Source organism: Excalfactoria chinensis, chromosome 1, assembly GCF_039878825.1.
Source record: "Excalfactoria chinensis isolate bCotChi1 chromosome 1, bCotChi1.hap2, whole genome shotgun sequence".
NCBI classification, from domain to species: Eukaryota; Metazoa; Chordata; class Aves; order Galliformes; family Phasianidae; genus Excalfactoria; species Excalfactoria chinensis.
The window spans coordinates 50,427,896-50,443,183 of NC_092825.1; the positions used below are offsets into that span (position 1 = coordinate 50,427,896).

The 15,288-nt window shown below is 44.3% G+C and overlaps 1 protein-coding gene across 2 annotated transcripts in view; it reads left to right on the top strand.

Annotated features, from left to right (window-relative positions):
* The window catches only part of SYN3 (synapsin III), a 199,226-nt gene that overhangs the window by 178,738 nt on the left and 5,200 nt on the right, over positions 1-15,288 (top strand). For both annotated transcript variants that reach the window (XM_072342582.1, XM_072342591.1), the window contains exons 11-14: positions 466-568; positions 7,311-7,445; positions 12,444-12,528; positions 13,901-14,198. In XM_072342582.1, the coding sequence (XP_072198683.1) occupies positions 466-568; positions 7,311-7,445; positions 12,444-12,528; positions 13,901-14,198 (621 nt within the window). The remainder of the gene's footprint in view (positions 1-465; positions 569-7,310; positions 7,446-12,443; positions 12,529-13,900; positions 14,199-15,288) is intronic.

A 15,288-nucleotide genomic window follows, 5' to 3' on the forward strand; every position in this document is an offset into this window, starting at 1 on the left:
AGGGGATGGCTACTCTGCAAAGTTCTGCTCTCACTTTCCCATCTTATTGAAGCCCCAGTGTCCTGAATGTCTTATCAGGAGAAAAGTTCTCTGCATAATGGAGGGCTTTCAGGCAAAGCCAGTACAAATTCTAAGGAGCCAAATCTTCTGGGAGATTAAATGAGCTAAATATTTATAACTTGGCAAAATGACAACCGACTGGAGATCTGATGTAAATACCAGGGAGGGAAAGAAATGTTTTAAGGTGGCTTTGAGGGCAGAATTGAAGCAATCTGAACTAACAGGGAACTTCAGACAAAATTCTCTTGGTTTTCTTTGGTTCAAAAAAAGAGGGCAAAGCATATCAAGAATGCCTTATGATTAAAGGGGCTCCAGGATCTCTTTGTGCAAGCATTGGGATGGGTAACTGTATTGGTGGATCGCCAAGGCAGCTAATCCTAGACCATGCCTCTGTGCTTTCTGCAGGTACAGACTGTGGGTGGATGCCTGTGCGGAAATGTTTGGAGGTCTTGATATTTGTGCTGTCAAAGCTGTCCACAGCAAAGATGGAAAAGACTATATCATTGAGGTGAGAGCAAGGGGAACCTTGGGGAACTGTATCTGCAAACACTTTCCCTCAGAATTTATATGCACCAATATGCTCACTTACACTAACATGCGAGGTCCAGCAGTCACTGCTCTGGGGTGCCTACCTGTGTCCTCCAAGCTCTGGCTCACTGATAAGCAAGAGTCTAATTCACCACCCCAGGCAAACTGACTGACTGGTGAGACCTCACCTGGAGTACTGAGTCCAGATGTAGAGTCTTCAGTAAAGGAGAGACATGGACCTGTTGGAGTGCATCCAGAGAAGGGCCACAGAAATGAACCCAAGGGATGGAACAGCTCTCCTACAAAGACAGGCTGAGAGAGCTGGGGCTGTTTAGCCCGGAGAAGAGAAGGTTCCAGAGAGACATGAGAATGGCCTTCCAATATCTAACGGGGGGCTGTAAGAAAGAAGGGGACAGACTCTTTAACAGGGCCAGTTGTGATAAAAGAAGGGGAGATGGTTTCAAATTGATAGAGGGAGATTTAGACTGGATATAAGAAAAAAGTTTTCTACCCTAATGGTAGTGAGGCAGTGGAACAGGCTGCCCAAAGATGAAGTGGATGCCCCATCCCTGGAGACAGCCAGTGTTAGGCTGGAGGAGCTTTGAGCAACCTGAAGTAGCTGTAGATGTTGGACTAGATGGCTCTTAAGGGCTCCTTCCTACTCAAATGATTCTATGGTTCTATAACGTATATGCAGCAGGGGATCAGAACTAAAGTGCCTTCAGTTCTCAGTCTGGGCTGTGAAGAGAATTGGGAGAGCTGCAGACTGCTCAGCCCCCCCCAGCTTTCCAGATAATCAGTACCCACCATGTGGTAACATACCAGCATGGGACAGATGTGAAGCTGCCTTCTTCTTAAGCACACAGTAGCCTGGAAGTGTTGCTGTCAGCATCCAAAGTATGGCATGCCTTGCTGCACCAGTGTCCTGGCACCATTCTTCCTAGGCTGAACATTAGCAAAGCCAGCACAACTCTGATAGCTGGTAGTAGGGATTGATAGCATCATGAGAAAAGATACTTAGATTCAGCCCAACCTGAATCCAGCTGCCACATAGCAATATTAACTGTTACCTTCCACCCATTACCCACCAATTCAGGTCCAGGCGGTGATTTGGTTCACTAAAAATCTGTTTCCAAAGGAACATGTCTTTCTCCAATCACTTTAAAGGGTACTAAAATAACAAAGCTCCTTGCTGCATCTTATTTGGTTGGATGATCCTAGTGGTCCTTTCCAACCTCAATGATTCTATGAGTCTATGATTTAAGAGAGTAGAATAAATGGTGAGAGTGTAGCATAAAGATCCATAAGCAACAGGAACAGGTTAATTAAAAAACAAGTGCATTTTCCAAAATCTTTTGCCTGGACATCATTCACTAGAATAACAGAACAGCAAGGCAGAGCCCTACAGGAGTACAACGGGCAGCATCAACTACAGACATCTGTGTTCAGAGCCCCATTAATTGCACAAACTGTGGCTCTGGGAGCTAAGGATCAGTGCACTCCTCAGCAGACCAGAGGCAGAGATGGGAACGGGTATAGGATGCTCAGGTCATTTGAACAGGGCAGGGGGTGGAAAAAACTGGCCAGAAAATCCAAATGGAAACTTAAGAGATGCCCCGGGGGAGAGAAAATGTGGCAAGTAAGCAAGTGCCTCTGTCACTATGTGATTCAAGGAGGCACAGCATCTGACCTGCTGTAAACTCCGCCAACACAGGCCAGCTGAGGAAGATGAGCAGAGCCAGCCTACAGCTTCATGAAGGGGTGCTGACACACTGGAAAGATATGTGTGGGAGAGCAGTCCCACCCGCTGAGGGTTGGGATGCTGATGAGAACCACATGAGCCCTCCAGCGACTGCACATTCCAGCATTATGTATCTGCTCACTGGGGAGAAGCGACCTGTCAAAGGGCATGTGATCCAAGCACCGTTGCCAGCAATGAAACGCTGGCGAGCCTCTGTCTTTGCAGTAGTGATGAGTCTGCTCCTGTGTGCAATTCATCAGCACCTAGAGGAGCATCCCCCAGAGCAAACTGCCTCTCTGCTCTGCACTTGTATATCTCTATGCACACGTAGCTGAGAAAGGAAGTGCAAGAAAGCAGCCCTGCTAAAAACAAGCATAAGGACATTTGGACTGTGTCCATACATGGTCAGATGCGAGATGTGGTTATCGTATCCCCTCATCTATTCCTGCACATAAGCCTATGTACGTGCACACATGGATAATTCTGTGCTTAAGGATTATACGCTTCTGCCTGGATATACCTCTGGTTTTTCACATCTGTCTGTGTCTGCGAGTGGCTGCATGAAAAGCACAGCCACCCACTGACAGCCATCACCACACACAGAGAAATGCATGCTAACACTCCCCTCCGAGACCAGGGTAAAAAGCAACAGATTCAATACAGCACAAATTAGAAGAAATGCATCAGCTTCAGATGGGTCACACTGAATTATCCCACCAGAAAACCTGACTGAGCAGCTCCAATGTACCAACACTGGCATTCAGGTGCCAGGCTGATGGACACTGTTGGGAAAGGAGTAGAGCAGTGCAATACAAATAGCAGAACAAAGCCAAACAGGCATCTTTTCTACTTTATGCAGATCTGAGAGAGACGTTGACAAGTAACTAATTTCCTCCAGCCCATTTCCTGGGGTACTTTTCTTGGTCTGAAACTGATCCTTTATTTTGCTTTTTTCTTTCGATAGTGGGGGAAAGAAAAGGAGTTTTTTGACAGTGTGACAGTTGTATTTTTCTTGGTGAGAAGGAGCAGTATGCTGTGACTTGGTACAAGAAAGCATGCCTAAATGGCCTGAACAAATACGGAATTTGCACAATGCAATTGCAGGCAGCAATTAATTTTCACAGTGCAAAGCTGTTCTCCAGGAAAGAATTGCAGAAGCAGTGATAAGCAAGTCTATGAAATGCAGTTTATCACAGTGGCTCGTTGCAAACAGAATCAGATTGAAAGAGATGAGTTATTGGTAGAGGATAAGAATAATCTTTCACTCATGGTATTTGCTGCCACTTGAACTTCACCTTCCTTTCCTTTCCTGTGGCAGATACCGGGACCTATTGCCCTTCTGCCCTTTAAAGCAACAACTCACATGGTCAGTGGGCATGGTCGGGATGGGCTGATGATTAGACTAAATGTTCTTAGTTGCCTTTTTCAACTTTAATGATTCTATGTTTCTATAAGTTCCATTTCTGTATGCAAAAGGAAATCTACTGATTTCTTCAAAGTTTCATTCTATTAAAACAGCTGTGAATATGATGGCAAATGCTGATTCTTCCTTTCCCTCTGATTTAAAGAACTTTATCACTTTAAAAGAGTACTCAGCATGAACATTCAGAAGGCCAAACCCTCAAAACAGCACCAGTTAGGTACCGCTGTTAGCAGACACATTCTCAAAAGAGCTCAGCAGTATGTATGGTCTACTAATCTCTCCCCCCTCCTTTTTTGGCAGTCTAACCCTTTTCCACATCTCTGCCGTACTGACAAATATGGAGCAGGTGAAGGACAAGTAAAATGATCCACTTGATGTGTTCTTCCTCCTGGATTAACTAAGCTTTACCTGCCCTGGAGCCAAACTGTGTGACCAGAGACATGCTCCATGCTGACCCTGCCCATCCCTTCACCGCCACCTTATCAGTCCTTTTGAAATGCTTAATCATGTGTCCTTCCTTCCTTCCCTAAAAAATCCCCTAACAGCCCGCTCTTGCACACCAGAGCACAGAAGAGCATGGCCATTCTTTAGGCCTCAGCATCACAGAAGGGCAGGAGGAGGAGTAGGACAGGGTTTTCCTCAGCCTCTTCTTTGCTCTGCTGCTTTCCATTCCCCCACGTCCCTTATCAGGCAGCAGCAGCTGCCTCGGGAGCAGACACTGACCTTGGGCAGCTACAAAGGCCAGGACCATATGTGTCAACATCTTCTTGTTTTGCTCAGCTGCTGCTCTGTGTTTTTCTCAGCATGAGTGCAATCTATCTGTGATTCTGATATTCATAGAAACATAGAAACATTAAAGTTGGAAGAGATCACCAAGATCACGTAGTCCAACCGTCAGCCTATCTCCCAGCATGCCCACTAACCGTGACTCTCAGTGCCACATCCATACAGCTCTTGACCACCTCCAGGGATGGTTATTCCACCACTTTTTTGGGATGCCTTCCAGTTTGTTTATTTCAGCAGTGATGTTGGTGTCTGCCCAGCTGCAGGGCAACTCGTCTTTCCCAGAGGACACACAAAGTGACATCTCATGCTCCTTTCCACTCAAGTGACAGCCAACTGTGTCATTTTGCTCACCCAAATCACTGCCATTCTCACAGGCCTTCCCCTACGTGTGTGACTGCTCATGCCCCATATTAGCAGCCTCCTACAGCTCATGCTCCCCTGCCAGACACCAGACAGACACACTGCAGGTACCCTGATCTCCTTCTATCCCACAGCATTCTCCGGGAGAAACTAGCAGCCCATGGCTTGGACAGGTCATACTCTCCACTGGGTAAAGAATTGGCTGGATTGCAGGGCCCAGAGAGTGTTGGTGAATGGAGTTAAACCCAACTGGTGACTGGTCATGAGTGGTGCTCTCCAGGGATCAATGCTGGGGCTTGTTCTATTCCATATCTTTATTGATGACCTGAACAAGGGGATCAAGTGCACTCTCAGTTACTGGGAATGGTTGGTGGTTTTACTAGGTGATCTTAGAGGTCTTATCCAACCTTTACAATCTCTCAGGTGGGACCTGCTCCATGGTTCATTCCTCTAGCACTTCTGCTTTATAAAATAGCAACTTCCCCTTCTGCTCCAGCCACTGCTGCCACAGAAATAAGGAAAAGCATTCTCAACATGGGGAAATTAGGAGTTTTATTTGAGTTGGTTGTTTCAAACAGAATTTTATCACTGGGAGGGTTAGGGGTTAGGGTTAGGCTGGTCTGTCAGCAGAATAATGGCATCATCTAGTGGTCAGATGAGGCCCTCACACGGTGCCTTGCATGGAGTTCTTTGTACGCATGAACTGCAATTGCCAAACGAGATGGGAATGCTTTTAATGAGGGAGTTGTGGGGAGGAAAGCTGCAGATAAACCTGCTGAAGGACTCCCAGGAGCAGTGAGACTCAGGGGGATGTTGGCCAGTCCCTGCCATCATGGATTTTACACTGCCAGGGAGACATATTTTCCCATCTCCCTTTTTTGCAGAGAAACAGACTGGACAGTGGAAAGAAAAGTCACTTTGTGTATTGGCTGAACATTTCTATCAGATCTTCTGCCTTCTTTCTTTCACACCAAGGTCAAGCAGCCAGGGATATAAACACCAACTCCTACTATAAACCTCCTGGGTAGCTTCTCTAGAGTTTGTACGAGCCACCAATAGAAACGAATGCAAATTAATAGCTCTTCCTCAAGAGCTGAGTAGCATACAAACTCAGTGAACTCACCTCACTGATTTCCCCTCATTTAACTCTAAAAATAATATGTGCAAAACCTTCCATTTCACTCACAGCCTTGCAGCCTTGCCAAAGTGGATTGCATGTCCAGTTGTTATCTGAGCATGAGTCAGTGCCTCTCTGGAGCAAAACAGCCTTTAACTCTGCATTTCCAAGGTTTTTAACGTTTGGTTTAAAAATAAAAGCAAAAACAAAATAAACTCTTCCAACCCTGATATTTGGGTACAACTATATTTAATCCAGCTGAATCTTAACTTGATCACAGCGCAGCTCTTCCTGTGGGATTTAGCTAATGTTTGTGAAGAGCTTGATTTAGAATGAACTGTTGAAAATGATGTTTAGGGCTGCTATGCACCTGAGGTTCTGCTGTGTTGTCATTGCTATTGTTGTACTCAGACCATCTCTTACCTCAGTGACCCTTTGACGGCTCTCTTTACCCCACATCCACAGTTTTAAGTCCCAGCTTTCTCCAGTGCAGTTCTGGTGCTTGTTGGGAATCAGTTGTTTCATGACAGTATCAAGAAGAAAAGCAGAGAATAAGTTTACTTTTTTTCATTAGACGCTGTCATTCATTACGTATCTGTGGAGTTTATCTCCCTTCTCAGGGTGCAGTGTTTTGTGTTTATTAACCACAAATGTTTCCTGATTTCCACCAGTACCTGTTACTTTCATCTCCTCAACCTTCAGTACACTGTGCTTCCATACTCCTGTGCCTGCATGTGGCCCTTTCTGCGGCAATCTCCCAAATGCTGTGGCACGATGTCAGAGAAACCCCATCCATGAGAGTCATCTCCTCAGGAGATGTGAAAAAGCAAGTTTGTGTTTACTTGATGTAGAAAGCCTGCAGACACCAAAAGACTTGTCTTGGCTTTCAAATTGTTAAAGGATGGAAGATGGGGTGTAGTGGAAGCGCTGGAAGGCACTGGCACAGGTTGCTCTGATGGGTGGACGATTCTCCATCCCTGGAGACATCCAAGATCAGGCTGGAGGGGCTCTGAGCGCCCTGGTCTAGCTGTGGGTGTCCGTGTTCATTGCAGGGGAGTTGGACCAGATGGCTTTCAAGGGTCCAACTCAAACAATTCTATGAAGTATGTGTCATTTCCAAAAATGCCAAAGTGAAATCCCATCCAAATATGTTTTAGCATGAAGGGCACTGATGACTAGAGGTGTTTGTAAGAATGTCAGGGACATGAAGCAAGTTAGTATGATAGGTGAGCTTAAACATGCATCCGCTACCAGGAACTCTCCTTATTAACTGCTGCTTTTCCCTCTCTTGGCAGGTAATGGACAGTTCGATGCCCCTGATTGGGGAGCATGTGGAAGAGGACAGACAGCTGATAGCCGATCTGGTTGTTTCCAAAATGACTCAGCTTGTCAGCACTGCTGGATCTACCCCATCACCACTGAGGCCTTGGGTATGAGAGAATAGAGACCTTTCGGTCAAGCTGTTTCCTCAAACTCTTTTGTTCTCTCTTCTTCTTATGTTTGTGAGGTAATCAGAAGTCTCATGGAGCTGAACAGTCCCACATGAGAGTGTGTTGGATAGATTGACTCCTGCCCTTCCAAAGAAGTCTCTTGCAGATAGTTTGCATTGCGTGCCCCTAAGAAATGGTTTGCTCTCCCTTACTCCCCTTCTGCATAGCTGTGGTACCACGGTGGTACTATGGGCCATGCATATGCATACGCGTTCTGGCCTTTTAAATTCATATTGAAGACAACATTTTTAGAGTTGCTTGCAACTCTCTGGTTCACCTCCATCCAACACCCAGTTCTTAGGATAGATTTCACTCCAGTTTTTGCATTCCTGATGAAAATCTGTGTTTTCCAAAGAGGTGAATGGGGATTTCCACCAAGACTTGTTTCATTTCTCACTGCAGCATTGTTTCTTTGGAGATGCCCTTCAGCCCTTCATCAGTAGGAGGATTAACTAATGCTGAATCCATGTAAGAATATGTTAGTGTTGCACTTAATGTGCCTCATGGCACATTCAGTCTAAAGGTGGATGTGCTGCATTTCTTGCAGCATCTAGCAGGGAGCCAAGAACAAAGGACAGGGGACAACAGAAAACTGTACAAAAGAAAGAATAGGAAGAGTAAGCAGGATGAGGGATAACACTGACTGCAACACACTGGATTCTGTGGCTTTCTTCCTCTGTCATACAACAGCTCACTCCCTGCTAAACCAGGTCCCAACCTGCAGTGTACTCAGGGTAACTCCCAAACAGATTTTAGCTAGAGTGGAGAGGGTAAACATTAAATAGACACTAAAAATGGTTTGGGATAGGGAAAGTGATACAGACGGGATAGAATTTACTCTGGCCAAAATGGAATCAACAAATGCCATCTGAAATAACAAAGATATAGAGTGTATAAATGAAAAGCAAAGGGGAGGCCTGCAGAAACTGAGAAGAAAATGGACAGATGCATCTGTTGTCTATGTCTGTAATATACTGGTATAAGATTGGATTGGATTACAACAGACCTAAAATAGGACTAAAACAAAAACAAAACAAATGGTCTTGGAAGGATAAGATGTCAAATAGAGTATTTAAATAAGCATCCTCATTAAGAATACAACCTACAAATAATCTGTACGCAAGATCAAGAAAATTAAAATCACAAATGTTTTAACTACTGTTTTACTGTAGAAAAAAACCTTGGTACAACAAACACTGCAGAAACTGCACAAACTACAATTGCCATCACAATGTCATAACACATAGTTAAAAACTGAAAGATATGATTGAATGCAAGGCAGGTGAGATGCAGAAATGGAGATACAGTTGTAGAATTCCACAGAATCAAGGGAAAAAAGCCAATTCTTAATACAAGGAGAGCAGTATTAAATACATAGAAATATTAACTCTTGGATATCCAATGTGTATGCATAAAACAGCTACACGTATTATTGTGGCTATCTGTACAAGTTTCTGGATCAAGAAAAAAAGTGAGAGATTATTAAAGTGAGACTACAGCTATCGAGAAGCAGTTCCAATAACATGGTGTAACAGAGAGAGTTTCCCATCCTTTTAGGTAACTTCTTCTTGGAAGTGCAAAATTCAAGGGCGATAGGAAAGAACAGCTTGACCATTCACAATTCTATGATTCTATGTTTCTAAGATCCCTAGCCTTCTGAATCAGCCAGATAGAAATTCAGGAAGTGAACATGTAGTCCATGTTCCAGTTCAGAAAGTGAACATTGATGTCCCAAGAGCAGATGTGGTATCAAAAAGTAACAATGTGGCACAGACAGATAGAAATGGTGATTTAAGTAAAATTAAGAAGTTAATCAAAAGCTCCCTAGTATTATAAGGAACTCTTTATGGATGTTATTTAAGAGAGCACTGTTTTCCTGAATGCATATATACATTGCTGATCTGCACCTGAATGAGGAATGCAAGAAATAAACTCCTAGACCTAAGTGGCAAATCAGAAGGAGACATTCAAGATGATAGACAAAAAAAATCTTCCAGATTTGGAAATATGACATTTACAAAGACCTTTACATACAATACATGCAAGTAACAGAAGGAAACTGCGAAGGGATAGAATTTGATTCTAAAGATTAGATAGAAAGAAGATAAAACAACTTCTCTGAGTTCCTCAGAAGATGGAACCCTACCAAAAGATTGGCGGGCTCTGTGGATCTTCCAGCGTTCAGGGAGGAAAAGAAGACAACACAGAGTGTGGCTCTACTAAATGCAATTGTTGGAAGTGGAGAACTTCTTAAACTATACATAGATTTTCCTGATAAGAAAGACACAGCAGAGAGCAAACTCAGTGATTAAATTAGTGATGATCGATATTTTTAAACATTATTAAACCCCCGATCCAGCTGGCCACATCCAGTGAAACAAATTTAGGAAGTGACTCAGCTGCCAAAAAAGTGCTATTTCATTAGAAACAGTTGTTGCTCCAGAGGATTGGTGTACAACACAAAATCTATGTTTAAAAAGGCTTTAAGAGTAATGTAGAAATATGTACGTAAGGAAGCCATAGACCTTAAAAATGATCTCAATAGCTAATTTTGAAATTAATACAGAAGACTTAGAAACCAACAGAACTGTGGCTTAAGAGCATTCACCACAAAATCTTTCTGAAGAAAAATGATCCATTCATTTTCCTTTGATATTCATAAAGTGGTAGATAGCAGAAGGTCAGTCAAAATAATGTAGCTACACTGTCCCAAAGCCAAAGGCAAGGTATCAGATGTGCTATTAAAGAAAGCAAGGAGAGAGAGGGACTAAAAGGCAAAGTTTCTCTGTGGAACAGGATCTGGCCTCGGAGACATAGATCTGAAAGACTTTAAATCTTGCACATAGTTAGCAAAGTGGAAATTAAAGGATACTGAACATGGTCCTGACACATTAATAACTAGTTATTAATCGAGTTGATTGAGCACAGGACTTCATAGAATTGTTGGGTTGGAAGGGACACTTAGCGGCCATCTAGTCCAACCCAACTGCAGAAAGCAGGTACGCCTACAGCTTAACCAAGTTGCTCAGAGCCTGATCCAGCCTGACCTTGTAAGTTGTTCAGAGCAACCATTTTTTTCATGGCAACCATATGATACGCAGTTTTGTGGTCACAGCTGCAGCTCTCTCATGGCTCTCTGCCTCACTTCCACTGTTTCCCCTCTTTGTTTTCTTTCCAGTGGCTGAAGGACCTTGGTTTACCCTCACCTCTTCACCTCTCTGCCCCAAAATGCTGTTTTGCCTTCAGCTTTTAGGAGCCTTGGGTTGGGTGCAGGTAAACGCTGTAGAGGTCAATATGATTTCCTTTCTCTGGCCAGTCTAATCAGGATGTCTTATGGGATTAGGACAGTGCACTTCCACCAAATCGAGACAAGGTTCAGTGCCTCAAGCTATGCAGGACTAGAAGCTATGAAATGGAAAATTTCCTTTGTTTTCCCCCACCACTTTTTGGCATGCCCTAGATAAATAGTGCACAAGATGGGCTGGCAACCTCATCACATTTATGCTAGTCAGTTGAAACTCATTTCACTGCTTCCAGCTATGAAACATTTCTTCCCATTTCCAGAATCACTTAGCTCATTCTCCTGACCTTCCAGGATCTTCGACAACCCCTTTATCATTGTGTTCCCCATGTAAATAATCCGGCACATACCAGTCTATCTGTCTCCAACTTCCCGTGTTCTTTCATAAACAATTTTATGCAATAGGCTTACACAGACTTTTGTTAACCTTGGACCAAGCTCTATGTGCAACAATTCTGTGTTGCTTAATCTATTTATTAAAATATCTGTCAGAAAGAGTAAACAGTGAGAGGGAAGAAAGTGCAGATGGCACCAACTTATTTGGGTTAGTCAGAACCAAGGATGGTAGCGAAGAACTTCTGACAGGGCTGTGTATGTTAAGTCACCACAATAGTAAACTGTGCCGGAGACTGAAAAGTAAGCTGAACTAGGGGTAAAGAGAGGGAGAATATAAACAGTAGGTACACCTTGCGAGTCCCACTAACGGTGCCACTTGAGAAGGACATCGTAGCAAACAGACTAATGAAAACCATTACTCAGACCAGGGCTGCGTTGGCATGGGAGAAGCAAGGAATTTGGATGCAAAAGTAATGAGTCGGTGACATATACAGACAATCAAGATACTGCTTCATCTGGAATAATGCAAGCAGACCTGCTTCTGGCATCTGCAGGAAGGACTGCAAAGCCAGAAAAGAGAAGTGTGTGATGAAAATGATTAGGAGCCTGGAAACATTCCCATGGAGGGACCGAAGGGATTCAGCCAGTTGGCTTTAGAAAGGACATAAATCAGAGAGAGGGCAGTAAAAGTCGACAAAATAATGAATGGCCTAGCAAAGGTAGGCTGTGAGAGCTATTCTCAAAGTAATGGAGCTGAGAAGTGAGGAAGGTAGTGAGGTTGAGAGTGGAATAAATTTCAAAGGGTCCGGGTGTCGATGTTAGAACAGAATATCTGGAATGGTCGCAAAGATTTTGTGGAGGAGATAGTAAGCTTCGTGTTTCATGGTTTATGCTGGTTCTTATTTACTAGCAATCAAGATAAGACCCCTTAGGGTAAGGATGTGATTACTGCATGGAGGTTTCCACGGTTCATCCCTCTTTCCTTTGGAGCATCTGGTGCTGGCAACTGTCCAAAGTAGGAAATGGGACTAAGAGACCCCACAGGCCTGATAAAACTGGCAATTCCTGATCGCCTAAAAAACATTATAAAGTGTAACTTCACTGCTATTCCCTGTGAGCAAACAACTTATGCGCTCTTTATTACTCAGCTCTCTCTTTCAGTCCCTTGAAATTTTACCAGCCAGATGCTGTGTGTATATACTTAAGGAACACTTCAGGATCCCACTGTTCCTATAATACCTCCGGGCTCCTCTCTGGGGACTCTATATTAACAGGAATGGCTTTTTTTTATTTCCCCCTAGCCTCCACAAGTTCAGCCTCAGACAGTGAAAACTCAGCCTGGACCTCAGCTTGCACAACTGTCTCAGCCACGGCCTCCTCCCCAAGGTACAGTTGTTTGGGGACACTGCGATCGCATGGACTGTGAGACATCAGCTTGCCTTTTAAATAAAAGCTCTCAAGATAAAGGTCTCACTCATTGTTCCAATTCACTGATAAGCAGGCAGCAGATTCTGTGAGCTGTTAAAGGAGCTACTGTAATACTCTGCGGTAGCTCAGAAAGTGGGCTGAAAGTCTAGTACTGTCAGGCCTGGAATAGATACTAAGATGGTGACACCGAGATCCTTGATCCATCTATACACACGTTGCCCTGTCACCAAGGAAGAGTACACCCTCAGCTTCTCTTGACAGCAGAAACAGGCTTGACTTGTGGCTTGGCCAGAACAACACATTTGGTTTACTGTCTAGATTTAGCCTGAGGTGTTGAGGAATGTGTCTGCCCTATAGGTATGTCACACTACAACAAACATTCAGTTCACAACCAGACCATCCTTTTTGGCCACCTTTGTCCCTTTCTCCCTTTGCAATCTCCTCCCAAATAAAATGACACCTCTAATTACCTTTTCCTCGTCAGTTCCAGTTTTGCTATTTCTAAAATGTTGCATTCCTGATAGCAAATATATTGACAGTCTTACCAATATGATGACTTAGGAATCACTGGCCTTGCAGGATACTTCTTTCCTGAACGTGCCCAGCATCCCCCTCCAATTCTCTGTGATGTTTTTTTTTTCCTCACAGCTCCCACTTTGACCACATGTGAAATCCAGCCTCACAGCACTAACTTTTGCCAGCTTTCCACACTGCTGTGTCATATCCAGCAATTTCTCTGAGCCAAAGCTGCCTCAGTAGCCTGGTCTTTGTTCGTGGCTTTAATGACTAGGATTGAGCTGCATGCAGTTAATTTCCAATTAGCAGAAGTCAGTGGTGACCAAAATAATCAAGTTCAGACTCTGTTTTGAGGATCTGCTACCAATATGGCTGAAGCCACCTGCTGGTAACGCTAGAACAAACCCATAGATAATGATATGGTGTACAGTTTTGCATCAAAATGTTGGCCCCACGAAGAGACTGTTGACCCAAACCAATCTTCCTTCCCAATGCAAGTGCTTGCCAAGAACAAGAAAAATTAGTTATGTGGAAAAGTACAGCACATTGAAGCAATTTCCTTTGGGTAGAATGGCAAAACTTCTTTAATTTTTAAAGAAATAAAGAAACGGACTACAAAAGCTCTAGATCCATGGGCATGACACTGGTGCTAGGTTTTTATTTATGTATTTATTTAGTCATAGAGGATTTTCCTTGTTCTTTTGCATGAAACTGCTCTGAATAGTTTCTCCTCTTAGCAATTATCCATATAGATGCTGCTTGCTTGTTTTCCATATGACCTTCCTGTTGCTTATTATCTACGTGACCCTTCCAGGTGGACCACGCCAGCCTCAGGCATCTCAGCCTCCACGGACAAATGCACCTCCACAGCAACGGCTCTCTCCTCAAGGACAGCAGCCTCAGAGTCCCCTGTCCACCTCACCTCAGCAGCAAAGGTCACCTGGATCTCCACAGCAAGTCCGATCAGCAACTGGGTCCTCTCCAGTCCAAGCTTCCAAGGCAGGCGTGTTCCCACCACAGCAGCCCAGACCTCCTGCTCAAGGCCGGGCTCCAAGCCAGCCAAGCCCCACGGAAACTAACAAGCAGCAAGCCACTCCACACCCACATCTGAAGTAGGTGCTCTGTTAAACCACTGATAACTGCAGATACTAAAATAAGGCTATCAAGAAACAGTATTCTGACCTGTTGTCAGGCAGCAGTCCCCCCCCCCCCAGGGACAAAGGCCTGTGTAACTGCAAGTGACTTCAGAGGTACAAATGCCAGGCACAATTCAGGTCACCAGTGAGCTGCTATCAGGAAGAACCAGTTGTACTTTACATCTATCAAGACTTCACATTCATCCTCTTGTTCATGTGCTTACTGTTAAATGTGTGCTCTATCCTGACCTTATCAGTACGCTACTACCTTTCCAGCAGGGTATGTAATCTTTACCATTACAGGCTAGGCAGCACATTATCGTAGAATCACAGAATGGTTTGAGTTGGAAGGGATCTCAAAGATCATCTAACTCCAACCCCTTTTCTGTAGGCAGGGTTGCCAGCCACTAGATCAAGTACTGGATCAAGTTACCGAGGGCCTCGTCCAACCTGGCCTTGAATGCCTCTATGGAAGAGGCATCCACAGCTTCTCTGGGCAGCCTGTGGCAGCATCTCACCTCCTTCTCAGTGAAAAACTTCCCCCTTACATCTAACCTAAACCTCCCCTCCTTTAATTTAAAAACATTCCCCCTTGTCCTGTCACTATCTACCTGTGTGCAAAGTTGATTTCCCTCCTGTTTATAATCTCCCTGAAAATACTGGAAGGCTGTAATGATGTATCTCCATAGCTTTCTCGTTTCCAAGCTAAACAAGCCCAGCTGCCTCAACCTGTCTTTAAAGGAGAGGTGCTTCAGCCCTCTGATCATCTTTGTGATCACCCTCCTCAGGACCCACTCCAACATCTCCACATCTTTCCTGAGTTGGAGGCCTCAGATCTGCATGCAGTACTGCAGATGGTGCCTCACAAGGGCAGAGCAGAGAGGGACTATCTCCCTGCTGGCCATCCCTCTGCTGATGCAGACCAGGACACTGTTGGCCTTCCAAGCTGTAAGGATACACTGCTGGCTCATGCTAAGTTTTTCATTTAGCAAGTCCTATTCAGCAGGGCAACTCTCAAGGAGTTCTTCTCCCAGTCTGTACACATACCTTGGATTGCCCCAGTTCA